We start from the raw sequence: 27,456 nt of genomic DNA on the forward strand, positions 1-27,456 counted from the left end.
AAGAACATACAAAAATGACAGGCAGGAAAAGTCTAGCTGGTCCATCAAGCCTGCCCCACCCTCGCAATCGCTGGAGTATCATGATTTGAGACTTCGTACCCTCTCCCCTCCACAGTCAGGTCATCTCCTGAGAGAGCAAAAAAAAACCAGAGGAAATCCCAAGGACAATAAAGGAAAATAAAACTCGGGGAAATTTCTCTCCTACCCCCTCAGGAGATCACATTGACCATGTGCTATCTCTCAAAACCGCTTAGCTTCTATATGATGTGATCTCTCTGCCCCAATCAAGAATTGGTCTAGCTCCTTCTTGAAGGTGTGATGGTATCAAACATTGGTGATGGGTTTGGCATCACTTTGAGGACAAGTTGCACTATTGAATAGAGGGACTGTCATACCTTGGGACAGCATTGTGTTTGAGCCCCAATATGTAGTGGCATGGATTGTTGGGCACAGGTTTGACTCACGCCAACCTCTCCTGTCTGTTGAGTTGCCTGCTTGAGCTGTATTATGGTGGAAAGATGTAGAATAGAGAGAGCAGGTACTTCCTCCACTGGAAAATGACCTTGCATATCCACATAGAGCAGCATTGTTGAAGACCAGAAGCAATCTCCTGCTCTCACTTCAGCCAAAAGATGTTACTAGTTTGGGGAGATCAGAAACACAGGGATTGGGAGCCAGAAGATGTATCTGGAATATACTAAAAATCTTGCGGGTGAGATTCAACACAAAACAGGTAGTTACATATCAGCTGTCCATTATGCATCCACCCAGTTTTGCTTTCCACCCATTTTGCCTTCGTACTGTTGAGTTTCACCCCCTATGTCTAGGTGCTCACTTCCTGTCAATATTTTCCATTATAAACCCCTGTGCCCACATTTATAATGGAAACTGCCTATGCAAACTTGTCATGCTATAATCACACCCTCCCCTCAGCACCCTGGCCCAGTTCTCTTCCTCCACTTCTATGACCAGTGACAGCACTGGGTCTTGATGCCCCATACACAACAGGAGTCAACTTGTACATAGTCGCAAAAATCACTCAGTCAGAACAGCACTGTAACCTCTCTATTAAAGATGGCCAACTTTATAATTGTGCTATTTATGAAGAGGTTGTTAGCCCAATCTTCACTCGCAAGGAAAACCCAGCTGATGGCAAGGTCTTCACCAGACATATTGGGGGTGAAATTGATCTTTGGCGATGGTGAATCAGCTTCCCATTTTACACACACCCAATTTTCTTTCCTATAGAACATTGAGGTCGTCTTCCTTGGATTGAAGTCTTCGTTCATGCTTTAATAGTGCGGTGATTTGTATCTGTGTCTCAACCTACTGATTGTGTTGCAATTGAAAACAGATATCCTGTCCCAGCATTAAATATTTATTGGCACAGAGACACAATTAGACTGGAAAACATCAGTATTGCACGCGTCTTCTTTACCGCTTACTGCTCGCAATCTCTGCCATTGTCACAAGTTGCTATGGATAGTAACTGGTAATTGTGTTTGAAAGTCTAATGGCTGCACAGTTGACAGAATCTAACTTGGATTCACAGAGTGGTCTAACGCCTCTTCATTTGGCTGCTCAAGAGGATCGAGTGAATGTAGCCGAAGTGCTGGTTAATCAGGGAGCTGCTATTGACCCACAAACCAAGGTACAAACTTGTAAACATTTTTTTTCTATTGAGTTTGAATTGATATAAAGGTTATTCTGAGTGTCCAGTGGAAGATGTGTCTAACCATTGCATTTCTGCTCTGGTTCCCTTTCACCCTGCTCGTGTTGGTCCCGGAGTTAGAAGAGTTCATGGTGGGAAAGGTTAGCACATCTGAAGAAAGAAACGTATACAGTACTCTTCACAACCTCAGGATGTTCCAAAGCACTTTACAGCCGATTAAGTACTTCTGAAGTGGAGCCACAGTTGTAATGTAGGAAAGGCAGCAGACCATTTGGACACAAAATAAACGACTAGTTAATCTGTTTTAGTGATGTTGGTTGAGGGATAAATATTGGCCAGGACTCCGGGGTGCCCTGCCGTCGTTCTTATACTTTTTGGGGATTTTTGTTTTTGAAATGAAAGACTAGCATTTGTATAGCGGCTTTCATGATCACAGAATGTCCCAGAGCGCTTTACAGCCAATGAGGTGTGTTTTGAAGTGCAGTCACTATTATAATGTAGGAAAGCCCACCTGAGAGGGCAGACAAGGTCTTGGTTTAACATCTCATCTGAAAGATGATACCTCTGACAGTGCAGTGCTTCCTCAGCACTGAAGATTGTTTCAACCTGGCAGCTAAGCAGAGGGGTAAGTTCATTTGTGGAGTTACTTAAGGGGGGCTCAGGCACAGAGGGCCGATATTCCATTGTATGTTGTACTTATCTCGCCTTATCAGCCCTGAGATAATGCTGTGGCTTCAAGCGTACAAACATCTTCACATGTCAGAGATTTTAGCAGTGACATACACCCGTTTAAAAGAAAATAGGATCCCACGGTGTAAGTGAGGTGCACTGTGTGTCATATTTCCATCTGTAGGATCTCCCAGTGAAAAGTTAAATGAACATCTGCCTACTTTTTGATTACAGATGGGTTATATTCCACTACATGTAGCATGTCACTACGGAAATGTGAAGATGGTCAACTTCCTCCTGCAGCATAACTCTAAAGTGAATGCCAAGACAAAGGTTGGTCCAGTTCAGCTGACACCATTTACAACTGATTTCACTTTAAACTAATTAAACCTTTCTATGCCATGTCTTCCTAACGCACACTCTTTTCTTTTGCCCTCTTTACGACAGAACGGTTACACCCCTCTCCACCAGGCGGCTCAGCAAGGACACACACACATCATAAACATCCTCCTGCAGCACGGTGCCTCTCCAGATGAAGTCACTATGGTAAATAACAACAGTCGTTCACTTGGGGGGGAAATCTTTTCCTGTATTTGTAAATGGTTGCCTTTCCAAACTCCTAAGTTACCATCTAGAAGATATATCATCAAGTAACTTTGAGTAGGTGACAGTTATGATGTGTCTAACAATTCACTCCCCCAACTCTTGACTATTGAAGAGCAAAGAAAGACTTAATATGAATTGAAAATTTGATTTACTGATCTTGACCAAATACAAAATGATGATATTATCCCCTGTATCTGACTGGCATATTGCCCCGATTTAACTGGTGTACAGTAACTGTCTGACTGATGTATACTCTATATTGACGCATGATACCTGAAACACTTATGGTGTGGTCGGTCTTTGAAGTAGTAAAAGGCCACAGCTGTGTGTCAGATGCTTCCTGTATAATTGATGATGCTGCACCCTAGAATGGGCAGCTTACCAGATGGAATGTAAGTACAGTGTGAAAGTCTTAGCATGCAGGGCATTGGTTTAAGAGCGACCATTTTATCAGGATTTTATAAATCTGCTGCACAGTATTCAGATCAAAGACCTATTAAGTGGCAACCTTAAATTGAGATAACCAAAAACTCACTCTCAAAACAGTGATGATGTGCCCTTCCTGTGAAGCCTAACTAAATGGAAGCAGGCTCATAGATAGTCTAATTCCACTAGAGATCCAACTCGCCGCCCTGTGCACAGCACGAGTAATGCACTGCCCTGACAGCAAAGCCTCCCTCAATTTGTCCTTTGATCCTTTGCACTATTTTTTAAACCAAAGCTAATTTTCTTTCAAAGAAACATATGGGTACATGCAAACTCATTAGATATAGTGTATGCCAGTGTAAAGTATGGAAAATGAGCATGTGTTTCATAACTAGCAGTGCTAGAAACATATAGAAACAAACAAAAATTTATGGCACAGAAGGAGGTCATTTGGCCATCATGTCTGTGCCGCCTGAAAAAGAGTTATCCAGCCTAATCTCACTTTGCAGCTCTTGGTCTGTAGCCCTGTAGGTTACGATACCTAGGGTGCATATCCAAGTGTTTTTTAAATGCGATGAAGGTTTCTGCCTCTACCACCCTTTCAGGCAGTAAGTTCCAGATCCCCAATAGATTCTGGGTGAAAAAAAAAATCAGTCTGCGTTCAGCTTCATACGTTTGCCAAAGGTGGTCATTGCTGAGTCATAGATGGCGTCTCTAATATGGGTCCACTTCGTCTCTGCATCCCCTGCAGGAGTGTTTTGAAGGGCTTTTTCAAGTGAATTTAGAAACTTATGTAACAGCTGTGGATAAGAAAGTTAGTGTTGATGTGCGGGCGGTCCTTCTGCTTGGAGTGATGTAGCTTCTTTGGTTTGAGTCTAACTTTGCTGCATACCAGGGAGTGGTCGGTGTCGCAGTCCACACTGTGAAAGCTGCGTGTGATTTGGACACTGTTTATAGAGGCTCGCCTTGTGATGATGAGGTCCAGCTGGTGCCGAAGATGTGATCTTGGGTGTCTCCATGAAACCTGGTGACAGGGTTTAATATGAATGAACGAGTTGGTGATGCAGAGGTTGTGATAGGTACACAACTCCGGCAGTCTCTGTCCATTCTCATTCATCCTTCCAATGTCATAGCACCCAAGGCAGGAGGGCCATGAGTCATGGTCAGCCCCAACCCTGGCGTTAAAGTCCCCCAGCAGGAACAAATGTTCAGTATTAGGAATGGTACTAGTGATATTATGGAGTTCTTTGTAGAATTGGTCTTTAACTTCAGGTGGGGAGCAGAGTGTTGGAGCATAGATGCTGAGTAGGTGTACTCTACCAGAGGTGGTGAGCAGTCGGATGGATAGTATGCGTTCTGAGCCATTTGAAGGTGGCTTTATCATGCTGAGCAAAGAGTTTCTGATGGCAAAGCCATCAGCACTCCATGCTGTCTTGTTTTTTCAGGATCCCTCCCCTGCCAGTAAAAAGTGTAGTCTTACTCTCTGAGAGAGTATATACCACTAATCACTGAACAACTTATTTTTCTATTTTCTAGCCTTTGATTCTTCACACTCGTCCACACTCACTTACTAATTTTCTGCCTTCTATTTCCAGTTTTGCTTCTCTTCCTTCTGACTCTAAACCCAGGTTCCCATCCCCCTTCCATGCTAGTTTAAACTCTTTCCAACAGCACGAGCAAAACTCCCCACTACAATATTGGTCCTGGCTCTGTTGAGGTGAAGGTCTCACATCCCCCAAAACTTGTCCCAATGCCCAGGAGTCTAAAGCCCTCCCTCCTGCACCATCTCTCCAGCCATGCATTCAGCTGCACTATTCTCCTGTTTCTGTACTCACTAGCTTGTGGCACTGGGAGTAATCCACCAATGACCACCTTTGAGGCCCTGCTTTTTAATTTCTTTCCTAGCTCCCTGAAATCTGCCTTCATGACTTCATCCTTTTTTCTACCTGTGTCATTGGTGATCATGATCAACATGGATCATGACCTCTGGCTGTTCACCCTCGACCCTCAGAATATTCTGCAGCCACTCTGTGGCATCTCTGACCGTGACATCTCTGATCGTGGCATCAGGGAGGCAACATACCATCCTGGAGTCACATCTGTGGCCACAGGGACGCCTGTCAGTTCCCCTGTCCATTAAATCTCCTATCCTTATTGCTTTCCTGAGCTTCCTGCTCCACTCCTGTACAGTTGATCTGCCCATGGTGCTGTAGCCTTGGCTCTGGCTGTACTCCCCAGGGGAATCAGAACTGAGTACCAGTTAGAGTGTGAGATGCACTTGGGACTCTTGCACTACCTCTCTGGTTCTCTTTGACTGCCTGCGGTCACCCATTCCCCCTCTGCCTGCACACTCTTAAGTTGCAGGATTACCACCTCCAGAAGCTTGCTATCCATATAGCTTTCAGCTTCACGGATGCACTGCAGTGACTCCAGCTGCTGCTTAAACTCTGAAATCCCAAGCTCGAGCTTCTCCAACTGATGACGCTTCCTGCCCATGTGGTTATCCAGAGACAAAAAACATCCTGGAGTTCCCACATGGCATGGGAAGCACATCCAACCAGACTTGCCCTGCTGTGCTCCTATTTATTGGACTGTTATCTAAACTTTCCAGAAATAAAACTTAAGTCTGTCTTAGACTTAAGCCTACTTAAAGCTTACCAAGCTTAAAACTTAATAGCCAACTAGCTAAATTTCTTCATTTAACTCATTGCCCTAACTTCTTGGGGGAAAAAAAGACAACAGTAACACTCACCAACCGATAACCTACATGTTGCCCAGTGATGTCACTCTTGATTTTTTTTTTCATTGACTAGATACTGCTGCTGCTCAGGTCCACGCTCTGTCTGTTTAATAGGATTTTGATAGGAATGTTTATATTTATATATTAGCCAGCATGTAGATGTTTAAATATATGTTGAAGAAACCTAGCAGAGGAGAGGAAAAAAACAGTGATGGGATAATTCCTGTACCCAATTTCTGTAAGCTTAGCAAGCAAGGAGACGCTTGTTCTGTCACGTACGCTGTCACACTCTCACTCATGCTGTCTCACATGGGCTCTGTCTCACATGCTGTCTTGCATGCACACTCTCTTGCTTATGGGAGTTGACGGCTATGAGCAGCTGGCACGAAAGAGGAGTTGAGGCCTGAGGCAGATCAGCCATGATCTTATTGAATGGCGGGGCAGGCTTGATGGCCCGAATGGCCTACTCCTGCTCCAATTTCTTAAGCTCTTGCGCTCTCTTGTGTGCTCACTCCACAATCTCTCATGCACACACTCACTCATGCTACCACACACACACACTCTCATACACTCAATCTCACACACACTCTTCAACACTCTCTCACACACTCATTCATTCTTTCAATTCTCTGACTCATTCAATTCTCACATTCACATACACTCATGCTCTCTCTTTCACGCTCTCTCTTTCTGTCTGTCTCTCACATTCTCTCTCTCAGATGCTGTCTCTATCCATGCACCACAAAGGGAGATTGAACTATGTAGAAGAAAAATTATGTTCCTCAATTTTTTTTTTTTTTACAGAAAAACCAACCTGAGGTGGAGGCTAGGAGAATCATCTTCTAAAGCTTCAGATTCAGGCCATTCTGTACATTTATCAGTTGACTTTTAAAGAGGTGTTATTTTTCAGAACTGGGATCCCTCAGAATGAAGATCACAATTGCTTCCATTGCAGTCTTACAGACAGTTTAATTTTTTTCTGTTGTGAGGTCATGATTGTTCTTTTTTTCAGAACGGGAATACTGCTTTGGCCATTGCTAAGCGGCTAGGTTATATCTCAGTGGTTGATACTTTGAAGGTGGTTACAGAGGAAACATTGACGACCACGATGGTAAATTCATTTTCAATCAGGCCTACCTCTTATATTCTGTACCATAATCATGTTGTCTATGGATTGTGTTTATCAGTACCAGCTTAAATGGTGCAGTTGAATATAAATACTAAATCTGATCTGATGTGACTCCTGACTGTCATTAAAACACTATCTTTTTCCACAGTCTGTGACAGAAAAACATAAGCTAAACGTTCCTGAAACTATGAACGAGGTTCTGGATGTATCTGATGATGAAGGTAAAGGAGAAATGTTGAAATGTTTTTCTCCAAAACTATCCCTGCTGGCCTGTAATGGGTTGATTTTGTATGTACTCCCATTTCTGATTTGCATTTTCCCAGTTGGCGTTGTGTACCCATTAATTTACTATCCACTTGATCCAAAAGACTTGATATAAATGAAAAGTCTTATTATTCTAGGTGAGGCTTTCTTCCCTTATGTTTTCCTTTCAAGAATAGACCATAATACTATGTATCGCTAAGACTGTGGTGTTGTTTGGATTTCAAAATAATGTCCATAAAGGCTGAAAACTGTTCACTGGAGGCACTGCATTGAACCAGATCAGGAGGAGCCCAGGTCCCTTCCCTGGCTGGTGTTGATTCAACTGATCTCCACGAGTGAGTCGGCTCAATAGGCCTTAGCGCCACCGGCGTGGGGAAGGGAAAGTTAGCTGTCAATCCCACTCCTGGTGGCTATTCAGTGATCACTGCTGGACAGTGCATGTCTGAGGATGTTGGGCAAGAAGGCGTGAGCTTCAAATGGCATGGCAAGCCTTGCTGAAAAAGCTATCACATCAGAAATGGTCACATACAGCAGTTACGTAGTGGCCAACTGCCAGCAACTGCGGGGGTATATGCCACAGAGAGCAACAACTACAGGAGAGAGGGAGAAAATGGGTGAAGAAAACTTCTATAGCTGCTTGTCCTTCTCAGCAGATAACTGTGAGCCTATCCCAAGTCACCTCCCTTCCTGTCCCTCCATGTGCTCCTGTTACCCCATTCCTAAGTGTTCTTCTCCCCCACCTACCCCTCCCCATTCTTCACACACCTTTCTCTTTGCCTCTCATGAGGGCCGTCCCTGCACCTCTTTCCCAGTGTCCTTGTCTCTCTCTCCCTGTGTCCTTGTCTCTCTGTCCCAGTGTCCTTGTCTCTCTCTCCCTGTGTCGTTGTCTCTCTCTCTCCCTGTGTCGTTGTCTCTCTCTCTCCCTGTGTCCTTGTCTCTCTCTCTCCCTGTGTCCTTGTCTCTCTCTCTCCCTGTGTCCTTGTCTCTCTCTCTCCCTGTGTCCTTGTCTCTCTGTCCTTGTCTCTCTCGCTCCCTGTGTCCTTGTCTCTCTCGCTCCCTGTGTCCTTGTCTCTCTCGCTCCCTGTGTCCTTGTCTCTCTCTTTCCCTGTGTCCCCGTCCCTCTCTTTCCCTGTGTCCCCGTCCCTCTCTTTCCCTGTGTCCCCGTCCCTCTCCTTCCCTGTGTCCCCGTCCCTCTCCTTCCCTGTGTCCCCGTCCCTCTCCTTCCCTGTGTCCCCGTCCCTCTCCTTCCCTGTGTCCCCGTCCCTCTCCTTCCCTGTGTCCCCGTCCCTCTCCTTCCCTGTGTCCCCGTCCCTCTCCTTCCCTGTGTCCCCGTCCCTCTCCTTCCCTGTGTCCCCGTCCCTCTCCTTCCCTGTGTCCCCGTCCCTCTCCTTCCCTGTGTCCCCGTCCCTCTCCTTCCCTGTGTCCCCGTCCCTCTCCTTCCCTGTGTCCCCGTCCCTCTCCTTCCCTGTGTCCCCGTCCCTCTCCTTCCCTGTGTCCCCGTCCCTCTCCTTCCCTGTGTCCCCGTCCCTCTCCTTCCCTGTGTCCCCGTCCCTCTCCTTCCCTGCCCTTCCCTGCGTCCCTGTCCCTCCCCTTCCCTGCCCTTCCCTGCGTCCCTGTCCCTCCCCTTCCCTGCCCTTCCCTGCGTCCCTGTCCCTCCCCTTCCCTGTGTCCCCGTCCCCCTCTTTCCCTGTGTCCCCGTCCCCCTCTTTCCCTGTGTCCCCGTCCCCCTCTTTCCCTGTGTCCCCGTCCCCCTCTTTCCCTGTGTCCCCGTCCCCCTCTTTCCCTGTGTCCCCGTCCCTCTCCTTTCCTGTGTCCCGGTCCCTCTCCTTTCCTGTGTCCCGGTCCCTCTCCTTTCCTGTGTCCCGGTCCCTCTCCTTTCCTGTGTCCCGGTCCCTCTCCTTTCCTGTGTCCCGGTCCCTCTCCTTCCCTGTGTCCCTGTCCCTGTCCCTCTCCTTCCCTGCCCTTCCCTGCGTCCCTGTCCCTCCCCTTCCCTGCGTCCCTGTCCCTCCCCTTCCCTGCGTCCCTGTCCCTCCCCTTCCCTGCGTCCCTGTCCCTCCCCTTCCCTGCGTCCCTGTCCCTCCCCTTCCCTGCGTCCCTGTCCCTCCCCTTCCCTGCGTCCCTGTCCCTCCCCTTCCCTGCGTCCCTGTCCCTCCCCTTCCCTGCGTCCCTGTCCCTCTCCTTCCCTGCGTCCCTGTCCCTCTCCTTTCCTGCGTCCCTGTCCCTGTGTCCTTGTCTCTCTCTCTCTCCCTGTCTCCATGCCCATCTCTTTCCCTGTGTCCTTGTCTCTCTATCAGTGTCCAGTTCTCTCTCTCAATGTCCTTGTCTCTCTCTTTCTCTGTATCCTTGTCTCTCTCCCTGTGTCCCTACCCCTCTCTTTTTCTCTGTGTCCCTTTCTCATTCTCTCTGTCCTGGTCCTCTTTCTGTGTATATCCCTCTCCCTCTCTCTCTCTGCCCCGCTTTCTCCCTTATTTCCTGATCGTTGCTCCCTGATCTTCTTTCTTGGTATGAGCTCTTTCTCCACGCATATCTATCTGCCACACAATTTGCAGCTTTGTCGGTTACCTTGGAACTTAAGATATTCCTTCAAAATCTGATGCTTCCCGTTTCTCTTTAACGGAACTACCTGAATTTTGTAAAGCATCATTTACCCAATGTGAAATCCAATGAATATGTTTTTTTTAAGAACACTGCAGTCTGTGATTTCCACACTCTAGTCATATGTTTTAGTGAATAGGTTTGGAATGATTTTGGTAATATCATGATCTTTATTCAAACCACACAGTTCGTAAAGCCAGTGTTCCTGAAATTGTCAGTGAAGCTGAGTATTTGTCAGATGCTGATGAAGGTATTTGTTCTTTATTACTGTGATGGTTTAATGGTGTAACACTTCCCTGTTTGAAATCATTACTAACGCACTGACCCCACTTCCATTCTGGCTGCCCAGGCCCTGCTTGCTGTGCTGTGTAAATCCTATGTAAACCTGAATGTATGGAGGGTCAGGATCTTAGTGAACATGAGCTGGCCAGACTGCTTGGTGGTGTGGGACAAGCTTTAATTGTGGGGAAACTGCAACTCCAGTCTTAACAAACTTTTGTATTCAAGCAGATCATAAACATTAACCCGATTCATACATTTTTGTGTAACGATGTGAAGAAAAAAAGAGTGTACTTACAGATATTTCTTTGAAATGTTATGCTCCCTGTAGAGAAACTACCAGTGTTCACTTTGCGTTTTAGAAAGTAAATGGTGTTTTGGGAAGTGTGAAATTAATTAACACACTGGTGGAAGTAACTCGTGCCTGAAACCACATGGCACAACTCCCAGTTTTCTGTATTTGACTATCTCTCACTGTTAGGAATTTGACTATCCCTGAGCATCCTGAACTTGACTCTCTCTTTTGTTCTGTCAAGGTAAGAACTAAAGGTCATTACTGGGAGAAAATGGGGTAATATCTGGTAACAGCACATCGCCAGTGGCAGGTCAGCATGGCTCTCATGTCTGATCTGGAAGGCCTGAGGCAAGCCTGAAAATGGGCCTTGGGCCTATTTTGGGCCAATGGCTGACACGCCTCCACATTTTAAATGTATGAATGTTGTGTCATTAGCAACAGGTAAGTTCTGGAAAGGGAAGCTGGAGCGGTAACGGGGCAGGGGTCGCTGAAGAACCTGGAACAGACTGGCCCAGCAACTGCTGTAATCATCACAATCCTTTTTCTGCCAGGGGACCTAAAATAGATATTGGGGTGCTCATTCGTATATATAGGGAGACTAACGTCACTTTTAACTGGTTGGCAGGAACACCTGAATAATAGTCTGACCTAATTTAGGGTCAGACATCTTTCAGGTGTACTTGGGATGCAGGACCCTGAAATTTGCCCTTACTGTGCCCATTTGACGCCCGGCATGATGAGTTCTAATTTCTACTCCAAGATCTGCAGTTGGAATCATTGTAGAGGGAATTCAGAAGCTGATACAAAGAGGCTTATAAGGAAAGATTGTCCTCCATGGGACTTCACTGACTGGAGAAAAGGAGGATGGGCTTTGGGGGTTGATAATCTTCAGGATCTTCAGGGTGTGGAGAATTTGAATCCCATTAAGCCCTTCTGTCAGGCACAGGATTCAAGAATGAGGGTATACAGTTTATGGGTGTCAAAGGAAAATTGGAAAGTCGGGCAATTTTTTTTAAAGAAGGTGCTAGAACTGTGCAACAGATCACCAGCAGGATTGGTGGAAGAAAAATCGCTGGCAGATGGAGAAAGGACTAAATTAACTGGTGCTAGGAAAGGGGATGCAGGGCTATTCTTGCCAGAACCACAGAAAGGAATCTGATTGGTGGTTTGGAAGGATAGGATAGGGGCTCAGAATATTCCAAATTCCAATTTTTAATTCCCCTCACTACCCCTGCACCACCCCACAAATAGACCAACCTTTTTTGTTGAGGTTCATGAACTTTTAATGAAATTGCAGGGATGCATGTTTTGAGAATGTGATTTTGGTGGTGAACCATTTAGCCAACTTCAAATGTTGGCAAGCTTGTTAATGTAGCTGTGGAGCATGCAGTTGTGCTGGAGAATGGCTCAGTGGCAACACAAGACATCTCGTTCGGGTGATGAGTTACAGTTATTTTTGGCCAACACTGGTATAGAGTGTTCCCAGGACAATTTTAGTGGGAGAGGATGGCTTCCAAATAGGCAATGAAGAGGGCAAGCGGGTCACTCAGGTACTTGCTGTCCATGGCTAGAAGGATCCAGATGGAAGTGGGGGGAAAAAGTTGAATGACTTAAAGGAGAGCAGAGAGGTAAGGTATGAGTATATTTCTGCAGTGTAGCATGCAACAGTCTGGTAAATATGTTAACAAACTTGTAAGTAAAGTATTAAAAGTGAAGATGGTTGGGTTATGGAAATTGTATTGTACAAGACATGATCAGAGCAAGCAGGTACTGCAGGAAGGTATTTTTGGAGCAATGTCATGGAGAAATTTCAGCAAGAGATGATCACTGGGCAACAGCGACACTTCAGAAGGACATTGGAATTGTAGATTGTAGTTTAAACCAGGAACATCTGTCTTGAATGTTCCCACTGCTGCTACAGAGATTTTGGTTTCAATTCATGTGGAAGGTTATTACAGATAGCCACAAAAGATAGAGGTCATTGACATAAATCCCTCCATGGCCTTGGCCCTTCCTAGCTCCTCCAGCCCTACAACACTTCAAGAACCCTGTGTTCTTCCAATTCTAGCCTCTTGTGCATTCCCGACTTCCTTTGCCCCATCACTGGCTGTCATGCCTTCAGACGTTTAGGTCCTAAACTCTGGAATTCCCCCTAAACCTCCCTGCCTGTCGACCTCTCCATCCTTCTTTAAGGCACTCTTAAAATTTGACCAACCTATTGGCTGTCTGTCCTAATGTCCCCTTCTGTGACTCAGTTTTGATTTTCTTTGTCTGATGACACTGCTGTGAAGTGCCTTGGGATGATTCACAACATTAAAAGTGCTATTTAAATGCAAGTTGATGTTGCCAATGTTCTATTTTCAGACACATCAATAGGCATAGTAAGAGGCTGGCCACCAACAGTTGAATGAGTAGCACAGGAACTGGTTACAAAAGCCAACTAACCAGCTGCATAAAATATAGAAGGCATACCAGGGACATCCTTTGCAGTGGCATTCATTGTGTATACAGCAGCAGCTTGTTGGCAAACATCTGGGCATGTCTTCAACGCATTTTGTCATCAGGCCACTCTCCACAAGTGCCACCTATGAAAACCATTGTCTGCAAGTGATCCCAGCAACGGTTCACCTGGTACTGATGTAGTCCGGTACTCCTTGTGACGTCAGAGGTCAGCGAGCCAGATGTAGCATCCCCCTGAGAGACAGCAGCATCATCAGCGCATACTCCAACCCTGCCCCATTGTTGGGCACTCCCTCAACGTGTCACTGATGTATGTGGGAGATCTCTGGCAAACAGAAATCCTGCCCCCTGAAACTCCAGATATCGAAGGCCATCAGGAAAGTCAACTCTGTGCTGGAGCACAAGGTCTCGATAACAGCAGTGAGCGTCGGAAGATTTATTGTGTCAATTAGGACCTCTCAAGACTCAATGTCCGCAGCCTGCTCCACGATGGATTACAGTTCCAATGAGGGACTGCTCGTAATGCATAGATGTGGGTAATGGAATCCTCCACAGCCACCAGATCTCGTAGTGTGTTGTACATGATACCAAATGACTCCAGAAGACAATCATGATTAGATAGAAACCTTAAACAGAAACCTCATGAGTTCTGAATCCATGAACTCTGAAGTTACAGAATTAAGGTGAGGTGGCCCTTCAACCAGTGACTTCTTGCTGCTACACTACTGCCATCATAGGGTACAAATGAAAAGGAACCCATGATTCATCTAGTGCGCCCCCTTCACTAGGATGGATATACCTGTACTGCTGCTTTTAACAGGTGCCTTAGAGTGCTGGCTTCTTCTGCAGCTTAAACACAGCAGCCAGTTCTTTTTTTTTATTCATTCATGGAATGTGAGCATTGCTGGCAAGACCAGCATTTATTGTCCATCCCTAATTGCCTTTGAGAAGGTGGTGGTGAGTGGCCACCTTGAATTGCTTTAGTCCATGTTATATAGGTACACCTACTGCGCTGTTAGGAAGGGAGTTCCACATTTCAACCCAGTGACTGTGAAGGAACGGTGATATAATTCCAAGTCAGGATGGTGTGTGACTTCGAGGGGAACTTGCAGCAGGTGATGTTCCCATGTGTCAGCTGTCCTTGTTCTTCCAGGTGGAAGAGGTCGCAGGTTTGGAAGGTGCTGTCGAAGGACCCTTGGTGAGTTGTTGCAGTGCATCTTGTAGATGGCACACACTGCCGCTACTGTGTGCTGGTGATGGAGGGACTGAACTTTTAAGGTGAGGGATGGGGTGCCAATCAAGCGGGCTGCTTTGTCCTGGATGGTGTCGAGCTTCTTGAGTATAACTGAAGTTGCACTCATCCAGGCAAGTGGAGAATATTCCATCACACTCCTGACTTGTGCCTTGTAGTGGCTGTTAGGCTCTGGGTGTCAAGAGGTGAGTTACTCACCACAGAGTTCCCAGTCTCTAACCTGGTCTTGTAGCATGGTATTTATATGGCTGGTCTTGTTCAGTTTCTGTTCAATGGTAAACCACAGGATGTTGATGGTAGGGGGGGATTCAGTGATGGTAATACCATTGAATGTCAACGGGAGATGGTTAGAATCTCTCTTGTTGGAGGTGGTCATTGTCTATGTGTGGTGCAAGTGTTATTTGCCACTTATTGGCTCAATCCTGAATGTTGTTCAGGTCTTGCTGCACACAGGTGCTGACTTCTTCATTATCTAAGGAGTCGCAAGTGGTACTGAACATTGTGCAATCAAGTGAGGAACATCCCCACTTCTGTCCTTATGTTTGAGGGAAGGTCATTGATGAAGCAGCAGAAGATGGTTGGGCTTAGGACACTATCCTGAGGGACTCCTGCAGAGATGTCCTGGGACTGAGATGATTGACCTCCAACAACCACAAGCATTTTCTTTTGTGCTAGGTGTGACTCCAACCAGTGAAGAGTTTCCCCCCTGATACCCATTGACTTCAATTTCAATAAACACTGGAGGATAGCAAATGTTGTCCCCTTGTTCAAGAAGGGGAGTAGAGACAGCCCTGGTAATTATAGACCTGTGAGCCTTACTTCGGTTGTGGGTAAAATGTTGGAAAAGGTTATAAGAGATAGGATTTATAATCATCTTGAAAAGAATAAGTTCATTAGCGATAGTCAGCACGGTTTTGTGAAGGGTAGGTCGTGCCTCACAAACCTTATTGAGTTTTTTGAGAAGGTGACCAAACAGGTGGATGAGGGTAAAGCCGTGGATGTGGTGTATATGGATTTCAGTAAGGCGTTTGATAAGGTTCCCCACGGTAGGCTATTGCAGAAAATACGGAAGTATGGGATTGAAGGTGATTTAGTGCTTTGGATCAGAAATTGGCTAGCTGAAAGAAGACAGAGGGTGGTGGTTGATGGCAAATGTTTATCCTGGAGTTTAGTTACTAGTGGTGTACTGCAAGGATCTGTTTTGGGGCCACTGCTGTTTGTCATTTTTATAAATGACCTGGATGAGGGTGTAGAAGGGTGGGTTAGTAAATTTGCAGATGACACGAAGGTCGGTGGAGTTGTGGATAGTGCCGAAGGATGTTGTAGGTTACAGAGGGACATAGATAGGCTGCAGAGCTGGGCTGAGATATGGCAAATGGAGTTTAATGCGGAAAAGTGTGAGGTGATTCACTTTGGAAGGAGTAACAGGAATGCAGAGTACTGGGCTAATGGGAAGATTCTTGGTAGTGTAGATGAGCAGAGAGATCTTGGTGTCCAGGTACATAAATCCCTGAAAGTTGCCACCCAGGTTAATAGGGCTGTTAAGAAGGCATATGGTGTGTTAGCTTTTATTAGTAGGGGGATCGAGTTTCGGAGCCACGAGGTCATGCTGCAGCTGTACAAAACTCTGGTGAGACCGCACCTGGAGTATTGCGTGCAGTTCTGGTCACCGCATTATAGGAAGGATGTGGAAGCTTTGGAAAGGGTGCAGAGGAGATTTACTAGGATGTTGCCTGGTATGGAGGGAAGGTCTTACGAGGAAAGGCTGAGGGACTTGAGGTTGTTTTCGTTAGAAAGGAGGAGAGGTGACTTAATAGAGACATATAAGATAATCAGAGGGTTAGATAGGGTTAGATAGGGTGGATAGTGAGAGTCTTTTTCCTCGGATGGTGATGGCAAACACGAGGGGACATAGCTTTAAGTTGAGGGGTGATAGATATAGGACAGATGTCAGAGGTAGTTTCTTTACTCAGAGAGTAGTAGGGGTGTGGAACGCCCTGCCTGCAACAGTAGTAGACTTGCCAACTTTAAGGGCATTTAAGTGGTCATTGGATAGACATATGGATGAAAATGGAATAGTGTAGGTCAGATGGTTTCACAGGTCGGCGCAACATCGAGGGCCGAAGGGCCTGTACTGCGCTGTAATGTTCTATGTAGTACACTTTATGTCATGGTCTTGTGCTTGAGTGTATTTGTGTGTGAGTGAATATGGGGAAAAGAAATTACAGAACTCATACTTACCCTTCTGGCTTCAGCTCTTTCCCAGCAATTTTGACAGCGAAAGCACCCAAGGGCTTAAAAATAGAGGAAGTATACTCTTGTATGCCTCCTGTTATAAGCCAGTTTACCCTGTAAGTAGTGAAGTAGAGTTGAGATGTTGGTACACAGGCACCCAAATGCCCAGCATATGTGAGTAAATGATCATGCGCTGTGCACCTGGGTCTCTTTGGAAGAATTTCTTCAGGACACCCTTTAAAGATGGAAGTGTAAGAATTGCTCCCTTTGTAATTTGAAGCTGTTGTGTGGGTGTGCATGTTGAACAGTGGAAGAAGGTGCACAAAGATCTGACTGATTTGTTACCAAAGCTGTGGCTCAGTCGGTAGCACTCATACCTCTGCATCACAAAGTTCTGGGTTCAAGTTCCCCTCTAGGCTTTGAGCACAAAAATCAAGGCTGATGCTCCGGTGCAGTATAGAGGAGTGATGCACTGTTGGAGGTGCTGTCTTTCAGATCAGATGCTGAACTGAGGCCCCATCTGCTTGCTCAGGTGGATGTAAAAGATGCCATGGTGCTATTTTTGAAGAAGAACTGGGGAGTTATCCCTCAATCAACATCACATAAACAAATTATCTGGTCATTATCACATTACTGTTTGCATTATCTTGCTATGTGTGAATTGACTGCTGCATTTCCTGCATTACAACAGTGACTGCACTTCAAAAAGTACATCAATGGCTGTAAAGCACTTAGAGAGGTCCAGTGGTTGTGAAAGGTGCTAAATAAATTCCTTCCTTCCTTTTGTTTCCTTTCTTTCTTTGTCAACATAATAATTGCTTGGGAGCGACCTGTACCTTGTGTACTTTACCCATCTGCTTGATAATCAGGAGCATCTCTTGTCAAATTTATTTGAGGAATGAAATGGTCTTGTGTAGCTGTTTCCGTCTACAATTCTGTGGTATTCATGGTGACTGTCATAGACTCTCGGGCATTCCTGTGGAACGATGCCCTCGAAAGCTAAACTAGAAAATTCCTTTCTTTGCTGCACCTCTTGCAGCAGTAGCTCCAACTCCAAGCCTGCAAGTCATGTAGTTTTCCTCAACACTGGCTGTTTCACTTTAGAAGTTATAGTCCGTAACTCCTTTGATTGAACAGTAAGTTAAGGGCATGGTGCAGCTCTTCAAATTGTTGCACTCATACTGGAGCTCCCAAGCCCCCAGCTGTCTGCACTTTAACCTCACTCTACGTAGATTCATTAGTTCCGTACATGGAAGCTAGGACTTGATGGACTTTCTGAATTCTGGTCGGAGCAAATTGTGCCCCACACCAATCCTGTCGCCTCTAAGGCTCTAGTGTAAAATCCACCCTCTCCACAAAGTAAAAACTCACTGAATACATCCACTGAAAACACTGCAGTACTTATCAAATTTCATTCACTTTCATAACATCTTGTGGCCTGTAATTCTTGCCTGGTGTGTAAAATGAAGTGTCAACTCTCCAAAAGGTGATCAGAGAAAGAGGTCGAACTCCTGAGATGTCCCTTGTGGCATTAAAGCCAGGAGACGGCAAGCACTACTCACATTTAAAAAAAAAGACATACACTATGATTCTCTGATTTATTTCATGCCTTTTACTTCCACAGGAAGTCCCAAAGCACTTTGGAGCTAATGACATACTTCTGAAGTGTAGTCACTGTTGTAACATAGAAAACTAATTTGTGCACCAGGTCCCATAAATGGCAAAGTGGTAAATGACCAGATAATTTATTTTCGTGATGCTGGTTGAGGGATAAATATTGGCCAGGACACCAGGCAGAATTCTTCTGCACTTTGAATGTCGATGTGGGATCTTTCATGTCCGTCTGAGACAGCAGATAGGGCCCAATTTAATGTCTCATCTGAAAGACAGCACCCCCGACAAGGCAGCAGACCTTCAGTACTGCCCTGGGAGTGTCAGCCTAGATTATGTGCTCAAGTCTCTGGAGTGGCCCCTGAACCCACGACTTTCTGATTTAGAGGCAAGAGTGCTACCACTGAGTCACTGTTGACACAATTGCCACTGCCACTGAATTGTCCCTACACCTGCTAAAGGACCAAGTGGTAGACTGGATTTGCAGCCTCTCGAACTTCCTGCTGGACTAATCCTTGCACCGTGCTGGAAAGGGGAAGCTGGTCCATTCAATTTGGCTGCAGATACAGATAGTGCACCTTCCATGTTGCCTGCAGTTGAGTTGTTGCCTTATGTTACCGCTAGCTGTGCCATGCAGTTAACTGCTTGAGATGTGTATCTCCAGTATTGACTGAGCTCCCCTGTTCCACAATGATATATCTGCCAACGGCCAACACACCATCTCAAAAACAACGCATGCATCAATTACTTCAATCAATGCTGTAGCAATACTTCAAAATCTTTCTGTTCATTCAACTCTTTAATATTGGCTCCAACCTGAAGTAAAACACTTTTCAATTTGACTGCACAGCTGTGGAAGGTTGTCAATGTTCATCTGGAATGGCCATGAATGGTAAGGTGAAAAGGTAGAAATCTTACCCGTCACTTTCTTGAAATTTGAACTCAACCTAATCTCTGCTCCCTGTATCCTAACTCATACCAAGTAGCTCACTGACCTACATTGGCTCCCAGTCCAGCAACATTTTAATTTCCAAATCTCATCCTTGCATTCAAAAACAGTAGCGGCACCATTATACTACTGGGTATATGCTATAGGCCACCAACTAATGGGAAAGCTATACGAACATACAAACTAGGAGCAGGAGTAGGCCATTCAGTCCCTCGAGCCTGCTCCTCCATTCCATAAGATCATGGCTGATCTGTTAATGGACTCAACTCCACTTTCTTGCCTACCCCCGATACCCTCTGACTCCCTTGTTTGTCAAGAATCTGTCCACCTCTGCCTTAAAGGCATTCAATGACTCTGCCTCCACTGTTCTCTGCGGAAGAGAGTTCCACAGACTCACGGCCGTCAGAGAAAAAACTCTCCTCATCTCAGTCCTAAATGTGAGACCCCTAATTTTTAAACTGTGCCCCTAGTTTTAGTCTCTCCCACAGGGGGAAACATCCTTTCCACATCCACCCTGTCAAGTCCCATCAGGATCTTATATGTTTCAATCAGATCACCCATCATCCTTCTAAACTCCAGTGAATACAGATGCAACCTGTCTAACCTTTCCTCATAAGACAACCCTCTCATCCCAGGAATCAGTCGAATGAACCTTTTATGAACTGCTTCCAATGCAATTATATCCTTTCTTAAGTAAGGAGACCAAAACTGTACATAATACTCTGGATGTGGTCTCAGCAATGTCCTGTACAACTGTAGAAAATAGCTCTACTTTTTTATTCCATTTACCTTGCAATAAACGACAACATCGCATTTGCTTTCTTAATCACTTGCTGTACCGGCATACTAACTTTTTGTGTTTTGTGTACCAGGACCCGGATCCCTCCACATCTCAAAAGTTCTGCAATCTCTCTCCAATTAAATAATATATTGCTTTTCTATTCTTCCTGCCAAAGTGGACAAGTTCACACTTTTACACATTATACTCCATCTGTCAAATCTTTGCCCACTCACTTCACCTATGTATATCTCTTTGCAGACTCCTTATGTCCTCTACACAACTTACTCTCCTACCTTTGTGTCATCATGAAATTTAGCAACCATACATTCTGTCCTTTCATCAAAGTCATTGATATAGATTGTAAATAGTTGAGGCCCCAGCATTGATCCCTGTGTCACTCCACTAGTTACAGCTAGCTAAACTGCAAATGACCTATTTATGCCTACTCTTTGTTTCCTGTTAGCTAACCAATCCTCTATCCATGTTAATATGTTACCCACTATACCGTGGGCTCTTATTTTGTTCAGTAGCCTTTGATGTGGCATCTTGTCAAATACCTTCTAAACATCCAAGTACACCACATCCACAGGTTCCCCTTTATCCATATTGCTTGTTACTTCCTCAAAGAACTCTAATAAATTAGTCAAACACGATTTCCCTTTTATAAAACCATGTTGACTCTGCCTGATTGCATTAAGATTTTCTAAATGACCTGCTATAACCTCCTTAATAATTGATTCCATCATTTTCCCTATGACAGATATTAAGCTAACTGGCCTGTAGTTTCCTCCTTTCTGTCTTCCTCCTTTCTTGAACAGTGGAGTTACATTTGCTATTTTCCAATCTAACAGGACCTTTCCAGAATCGAGGGAATTTTGGAAAATTAAAATCAATGCATCCAATATCTCACTAGTCACTTCATTTAAGACCCTAGGATGAAGTCCATCAGGACTTGGGGACTTGTCAGCTTTTAGTTTTAATAATTTTCTCAGTACCCTTTTCCTGGTAATGGTAATTGTTTAAATTTCCTCCCTCCCTTTCAACTCTTGAATTATTTCTGGGATGTTATTTGTATCCTCTACAGTAAATATGCAAAAAATCTGTTCAATTCCTCCGCCATTTCCTTATTTTCCATTATTAACTTCACAGACACTCTCTCTAAAGGACCAACACTCACTTTACTTACTGTTTTCCTTATTAAGTACCTGTAGAAACTCTTACTATCCGTTTTTATATTTCTAGCTAGCTTTCTCTCATACTCTAATTTCTCTCTCATTATTCTTTTAGTCTTTGCTTTTTTTTTATATTCTGTCCAATCTTCTGACCTGCCACTACACTTCTCTGAATTGTATGCTTTTTCTTTCAATTTGATACGATCTTTAACTTCCTTAGTTAGCCACGGGTGGTGCATGCTTCCCCTGGAGTCTTTCTCACTGGCATGTATCTTTGCTGAGTGTTATAAAATATCTCCTTAAATGTCTGCCACTGCATCTCTACTGACCTATCTCTTAACCTACTTTCCCAGTTTATTTTATCCACCTCTGATTTCAAATGCTCAGAATTATCCTTATTTAAGTTTAGACACTAGTTTTAGATCCACTCTTCTTACCCTCAAACTGAATGCGAAATTCAATCATATTGTGATCACTGCTACCTAGGGGTGCCTTTACTATGAGGTCATTAATTAATCCTGTCTCATTACACATTCCAGATCTAGAATAGCCTGCTCTCTGGTTGGCTCCAGAATGTGCTGCTCTAAGAACTGTCCTGAAAACACTCTATGAATTCATCATCCAGGCTACCTTTGCCAATCTGATTTGTCCAATCTATATGTAGATTAAAATCACCCATGATTATTGCCGTACCTTTCTCACAAGCCCCCATTATTTCTTTGTGTATACCCCGTCCTGCAGTGTGGTTACTATTAGGGGGACCTAGAACTGCTTCCACAAGTGACTTCATACCTTTACTATTTCTTATCTCTACCCAAACTGATTCTACATCTTGATTTTTAAAACTAAGGTCACTTCTCTATTGTACTAATGTCATCCTTAATTAACAGAGCTACCCCTCCACCTTTTCCTTGTTTCCTTCCGAAATGTCATGTACCCTTGAATATTCAGGTCCCAGTGAGGAGCAAACTTGCAGGGAAATTACAGAGGTGCAAGATCTGTAGAATAATAATCGGGGGACTTCAATTATCCTAATATACCTAATATAAACAGGGATAGGAATAGTGTACAGGGCAGTGAGGGAGAAGAGTTTCTGAAGTTTGTTCAGAATAATTTTCTTGATTAATACATTTCTGACTCAATGAGGAAGGAGGAATTGCTATATCTGGTTCTGGGGAATGAAGTAGGTTAAGTGGATCAGGTGCCAGTATGGAAACCATATCATGTAATTTAGAACAGCTATGGAAAAAGACAAGGAGCAATCCAGAGTAAAAGTACTTAATTGGAGGAGGGCCAATTTCAGTGAGTTGAGAACAGACATGTCCCAAGTAAATTGGAATGAAAGACTGGCAGGCAAAACTGTAACAGAACAATGGGGTGCCTTTAAAGAGGACATGGTCTGGGTATAGTTGACGTACATTCCCACAAAGGGGAAAGGTAGAGTAACCAAAGCCAGAGCTCCCTGGATGTCAAAAGAGATAGTATGTTGAAGCAGAAAAAGAGTGCACATGACAGATGCCAGCTTGATAACACAAGTGAGAACTAGGCTGAATGTAGAAGGGTCAGAGTGCCAATGAAAAAGGAAATGAGAGAGGCAGAGAGAGAGTATGAGAAGAGACTGGCAACTAACCTAAAAGAGGATCCAAAAGTCTTCTGTAGACATATAAATAGTAAAAGGGTAGTAAAAGGAGGGGTGGGATTGATTAGGGACCAAAAGAGGGATCTGTGTATGGAGGCAGAAGGCATAGCTGACGTACTAAATGAATATTTTGCATCTGTCTTTACCAAGGAAGAAGATGCTGCCAAAGTCACAGTGAAAGAAGAGGTAGTTGAGATACTGTATGGGCTAAAAATTGATGAAGAGGAGGTATTATAAAGGTTGGCTGTACTTAAAAGTTGATAAATCACCAGGACCAGATGGGATGATGCTGAGGGTAGTGAGGGCGGAAATTCCGGAGGTATTGGCCATAATCTTCCAATCCTGCTTGATATTGGGGTGATGCCAGAGGACTGCAGAATTGCAAATGTAACACACTTGTTCAAAAAAGGGTGTGAGGATAAACAGAGCAACTACAGGCCAGTCAGTTTAACCTTGATGGTGGGAAAGATTTTAGAATTGATAATCCAGGACAAAATTAACCGTCACTTGGACAAGGGTGGATTAATTAAGGAAAACCAGCACAGATTTGTTAAAGGCAAATTGTGTTTAACTAACTTGATGGAGTTTTTTTAATGAGGGAACAGAGAGGATTGATGAGGGCAATGCGATTGATGTGGTGTATCTGGACTTCCAAAAGGTTTTTGAGAAAATTCTTGGAGTGTATAGAGGAGGAATTCTTGGAGTGCATACGGGATGGTTTTCTGGACAAATAAGTTGAGGAACCAACTTGAGAACAGGCCATCCTAGACTGGGTATTGTGTAATGAGAGAGGAATAATTGACAATCTAGTGGTGCGAGAACCATTGGGGACGAGCGACCATAATATGATAGAATTCTTCATCAAGATGGAGAGTGACTTGTTGATTCTGAGACGAGGGTCCTGAATCTTAGGAAAGGAAACTACGAAAGTATGAGGCGTGAGTTGGCTATGACGGATTGGGAAACGTTACTTAAAAGGATGACGGTGGATAGGCAATGGAAAACATTTAAAGAGTGCATGGATGAACTGCAACAATTGTTTATCCCTGTCTGGCGCAAAAGTAAAACGGGAAAGGTAGCCAAACCATGGCTTATAAGGGAAATTAGAGATAGCATTAGATCCAAGGAAGAGGCATATAAATTTGCCAGGAAAAACAACAGACCTGAGGATTGGGAGCAGTTTAGAATTCAGCAAAGGAGGACCAAGGGATTGATTAAGAAGGGGAAAATAGAGTTCGAGAGCAAGCATGCAGGGAACATAAAAACTGACTGTAAAAGTTTCTATAGATATGTGAAGAGAAAAAGTTTGGTGAAGACAAATGTAGGTCCCTTACAGTCAGAAACAAGGGAATAAAGAAATGGCTGACCAACTAAATGCACACTTTGGTTCTCTCTTCACAAAGGAGGAAACAAATATCATACCAGAAACGTTGGGGAACACAGGGCTTAGTGAGAGGGAGGAACTGAAAGAAATCAGTATGAGTAGAGAAATGGTGTTGGGGAAATTGATGGGATTGAAGGCCAATAGATCCCCAAGGCCTGATGGTATGCATCCCAGAGTACTTAAGGAAGTGGCCCGATAAATAGTAGATGCATTGGTGGTCATTTCCCAAGATTCTACAGACTCTGGAACAGTTCCTACAGATTGGAGGGTAGCAAATGTAACCCCACTATTTAAAAAGGGAGGTAGAGAGAAAGCAGGGAATTGTAGACCAGTCAGACTGACGTAGGTAGTGGGGAAAATTCTAGAGTCCATTATCAAAGATTTTATAGCAGAGCACTTGGAGAACGGTGGTAGAATCGGGCAGAGTCAGCATGAATTTACGAAAGGGAAATCATGCTTGACAAATCTACTGGAATTCTTTGAGGATGATACGAGTAGATTTGATGAGGGGGAGCCGGTGGATGTGGTTTATTTGGACTTTCAGAAGGCTTTCGACAAATTCCCACATAAGAGATTAGCATGTAAAATTAAAGCACATGGGATTGGGGGTAGTGTATTGCGATGGATAGAAAATTGGTTGGTGGACAGGAAACAAAGAGTAGGGATACATGAGTCTTTTTCCGAATGGCAGGCAGTGACTAGTGGGGTACCGTAGGGATCGGTGCCAGGACCCCAGCTATTCACAATATATATTAATGATTTAGATGAGGGAACTAAATGTAATATCTCCAAATTTGCAGATGACAGAAAATTGGGTGTGAGGGTGAGTTGTGAGGAGGATGCAGAGAGGTTTCAGGGTGATTTGGACAATTTGAGTGAGTGGGCTAATGCATGGCAGATGCAGTATAATGTGAATAAGTGTGAGGTTATCCACTTTGGTAGCAACAACAGGAAGGCAGATTATTATCTGAACGGCTATAAACTGAGAGAGGGGAATATACAGCGAGACCTGGGTGTTTTTGTACACCAGTCGCTGAAGGTAAGCATGCAGGTGCAACAGGCGGTAAAAAAGGCAAATGGTATGTTGGCCTTCATAGCAAGAGGTTTCGATTACAGAAGCAGGGATGTCTTGCTGCAATCATACAGGGCCTTGGTGAGGCCACACCTGGAATATTGTGTGCCGTTTTGGTCTCCTTATCTGAGGAAGGATGTTCTTGCTATAGAGGGAGTGCAGCGAAGGTTTACCAGACTGATTCCTAGGATGGTGGGACTGACGTATGAGGAGAGATTGAGTCGGTTAGGATTATATTTGCTGGAGTTCAGAAGAGTGAGGGGGGATCTCATAGAAACCTATAAAATTCTAACAGGACTTGACAGGGTAGATGCAGGAAGGATGTTCCCGATGATGGGGGAGTCCAGAACCAGGGGTCATAGTGTAAGGATACCGGGTAAACCTTTCAGGACTGAGATGAGGAGAAATTTCTTCACCCAGAGAGTGGTGAGCCTGTGGAATTCGCTACCTCAGAAAGCAGTTGAGGCCAAAACATTGTATGTTTTCAAAAAGGAGTTAGATCTTGCTCTTGGGTCTAAAGGGATCAAAGGGTATGGGGCGAAAGCCAGAACAGGCTACTGAGTTGGATGATCAGCCATGATCATAATGAATGGTGGAGCAGGCTCGAAGGGCCAAATGGCCTACTCCTGCTCCTATTTTCTATGTGCCACGTAACAGGTATGTTAGCAAAGGTGAGGCCCATGGAATAAAAGGAACAGTGGCAATGGATACAAGGTTGGCTGAGTGACAGGAAATAGAGGCTAGTGGTAAATGGTTGTTTTTCGGCCTGGAGGAAGATATGCAGTGGGGTTCCCCAGGGGTCGATATTAGGACAGCTGCTTTTCTTGATCGACATTAATGACTTTGACTTGGGTGTACTGGGCACATTTTCAAAATTTGCAGATGGCATAAAACTTGGAAGTATTGTGAACTGTGAGGAGAATATTGCTGAAAAAAGAGACATGCTGTCGAAGTTCATTTATGCTCGTTAGAACTATGTATATTCATATCCAGGGACCTGTCCTCTGTAGGCAAAAGGAACATGTACAGGAGTTGCACCATTTTTGAATTAAACAAAAGCATGGGGAACAATAGTTCCCTGGTGCATTCTCCTTGGCAACGCCTCAACTAATCAGAGTCGACTTGTCAACCAATCAGTACCCTTTTGTTATACAGTATAAATTGTTGCTCCCTTTGAAATTTGGCATTCTTGCATCTGTCTTGATGAGTTCCAGATGAAAAACTTCAACAGCGTGTCTCTTTTTTCAGCAGTATTCAGGTTCTGTACTACCAAGCGACTATTTTAATACCTGAGGAGGATAGTGATGGACTTCAAGAGGACATAGACAGGCTGGTGGAATGGGCAGATGAAATTTAATGCAAAGAAATGTGAATGATACATTTTGGTAGGAAGAACAAGATGAGGCAATATAAAAAAAGGGTACGATTCTAAAGGGGGGTGCAGGAAGAGAGAGACCTGGGGGTATATGTTACCAAATCATTAAAGGTGGTAGATAAGAAAGTGATTAAAAAGACATATGAGATCTTGGGCTTTATCAATATAAGCAATGAGTACAAAAGCAAGGAAGTTATGATAAACCTTTATAAAATGCTGGTTCGGCCTCAGCTGGTGTATTGTGTCCAATTCTAGGCACTGCACTTTAGGAAGGATGTGAAGGCTTTAGAGAGGGTGCAGAACATTTACAAAAATGGTTCCAGAGATGAAGGACTTCAGATTGGGCCAAGGTTGAGAGGAGATTTGATAGAGGTGTTCAAAATCGTGAGGGGTGTAGACAGAATAGATAGAGAGAAATTGTTACCTTTGGCAGAGGGTTTGAGAACACAGTTTTAAGGCGATTGGCAAAAGAACCAAAGGCGACATGAGAACATTTTTTTAACTCAGTGAATGGTTAGGATCTGGAATGCACGATCAGAGAGTGTGATGGAGGCAGATTCAATCATGGCTTTCAAAAGGGAATGGATAAGCACCTGAAGAGATACGATTAGCGGGGTTCTGGGGAAAGGGTGGGGTAGTGGGACTAGTTGAAATGCTCTTGCAGAGAGCTGGCGTGGACTCAATGGGTCGAATGACCGCCTTCTGCACTGTAACCATTCTGTGATTCTATAAGTCCCTCCATGGTATTGCTCCCCTCTCTCTCTCTCTCTCCAGCCTCCTCCAGCCTTACAGCACTCCAGAGAACTCTGCACTCCTGCAATTCTGGCCACTTACACATCCACAATTTCCAT

General features: G+C 44.4%; 1 protein-coding gene across 1 annotated transcript in view; it reads left to right on the forward strand.

Moving 5' to 3' along the window:
- The window catches only part of ank3b (ankyrin 3b), a 439,316-nt gene that overhangs the window by 268,457 nt on the left and 143,403 nt on the right, over window positions 1-27,456 (forward strand). The window contains exons 18-23 of the mRNA XM_068052458.1: window positions 1,553-1,651; window positions 2,576-2,674; window positions 2,789-2,887; window positions 7,126-7,224; window positions 7,391-7,463; window positions 10,289-10,351. Of these exons, the coding sequence (XP_067908559.1) occupies window positions 1,553-1,651; window positions 2,576-2,674; window positions 2,789-2,887; window positions 7,126-7,224; window positions 7,391-7,463; window positions 10,289-10,351 (532 nt within the window). The remainder of the gene's footprint in view (window positions 1-1,552; window positions 1,652-2,575; window positions 2,675-2,788; window positions 2,888-7,125; window positions 7,225-7,390; window positions 7,464-10,288; window positions 10,352-27,456) is intronic.

This window comes from Heterodontus francisci, chromosome 20 (genome assembly GCF_036365525.1).
Source record: "Heterodontus francisci isolate sHetFra1 chromosome 20, sHetFra1.hap1, whole genome shotgun sequence".
In the NCBI taxonomy this organism is placed as follows: domain Eukaryota; kingdom Metazoa; phylum Chordata; class Chondrichthyes; order Heterodontiformes; family Heterodontidae; genus Heterodontus; species Heterodontus francisci.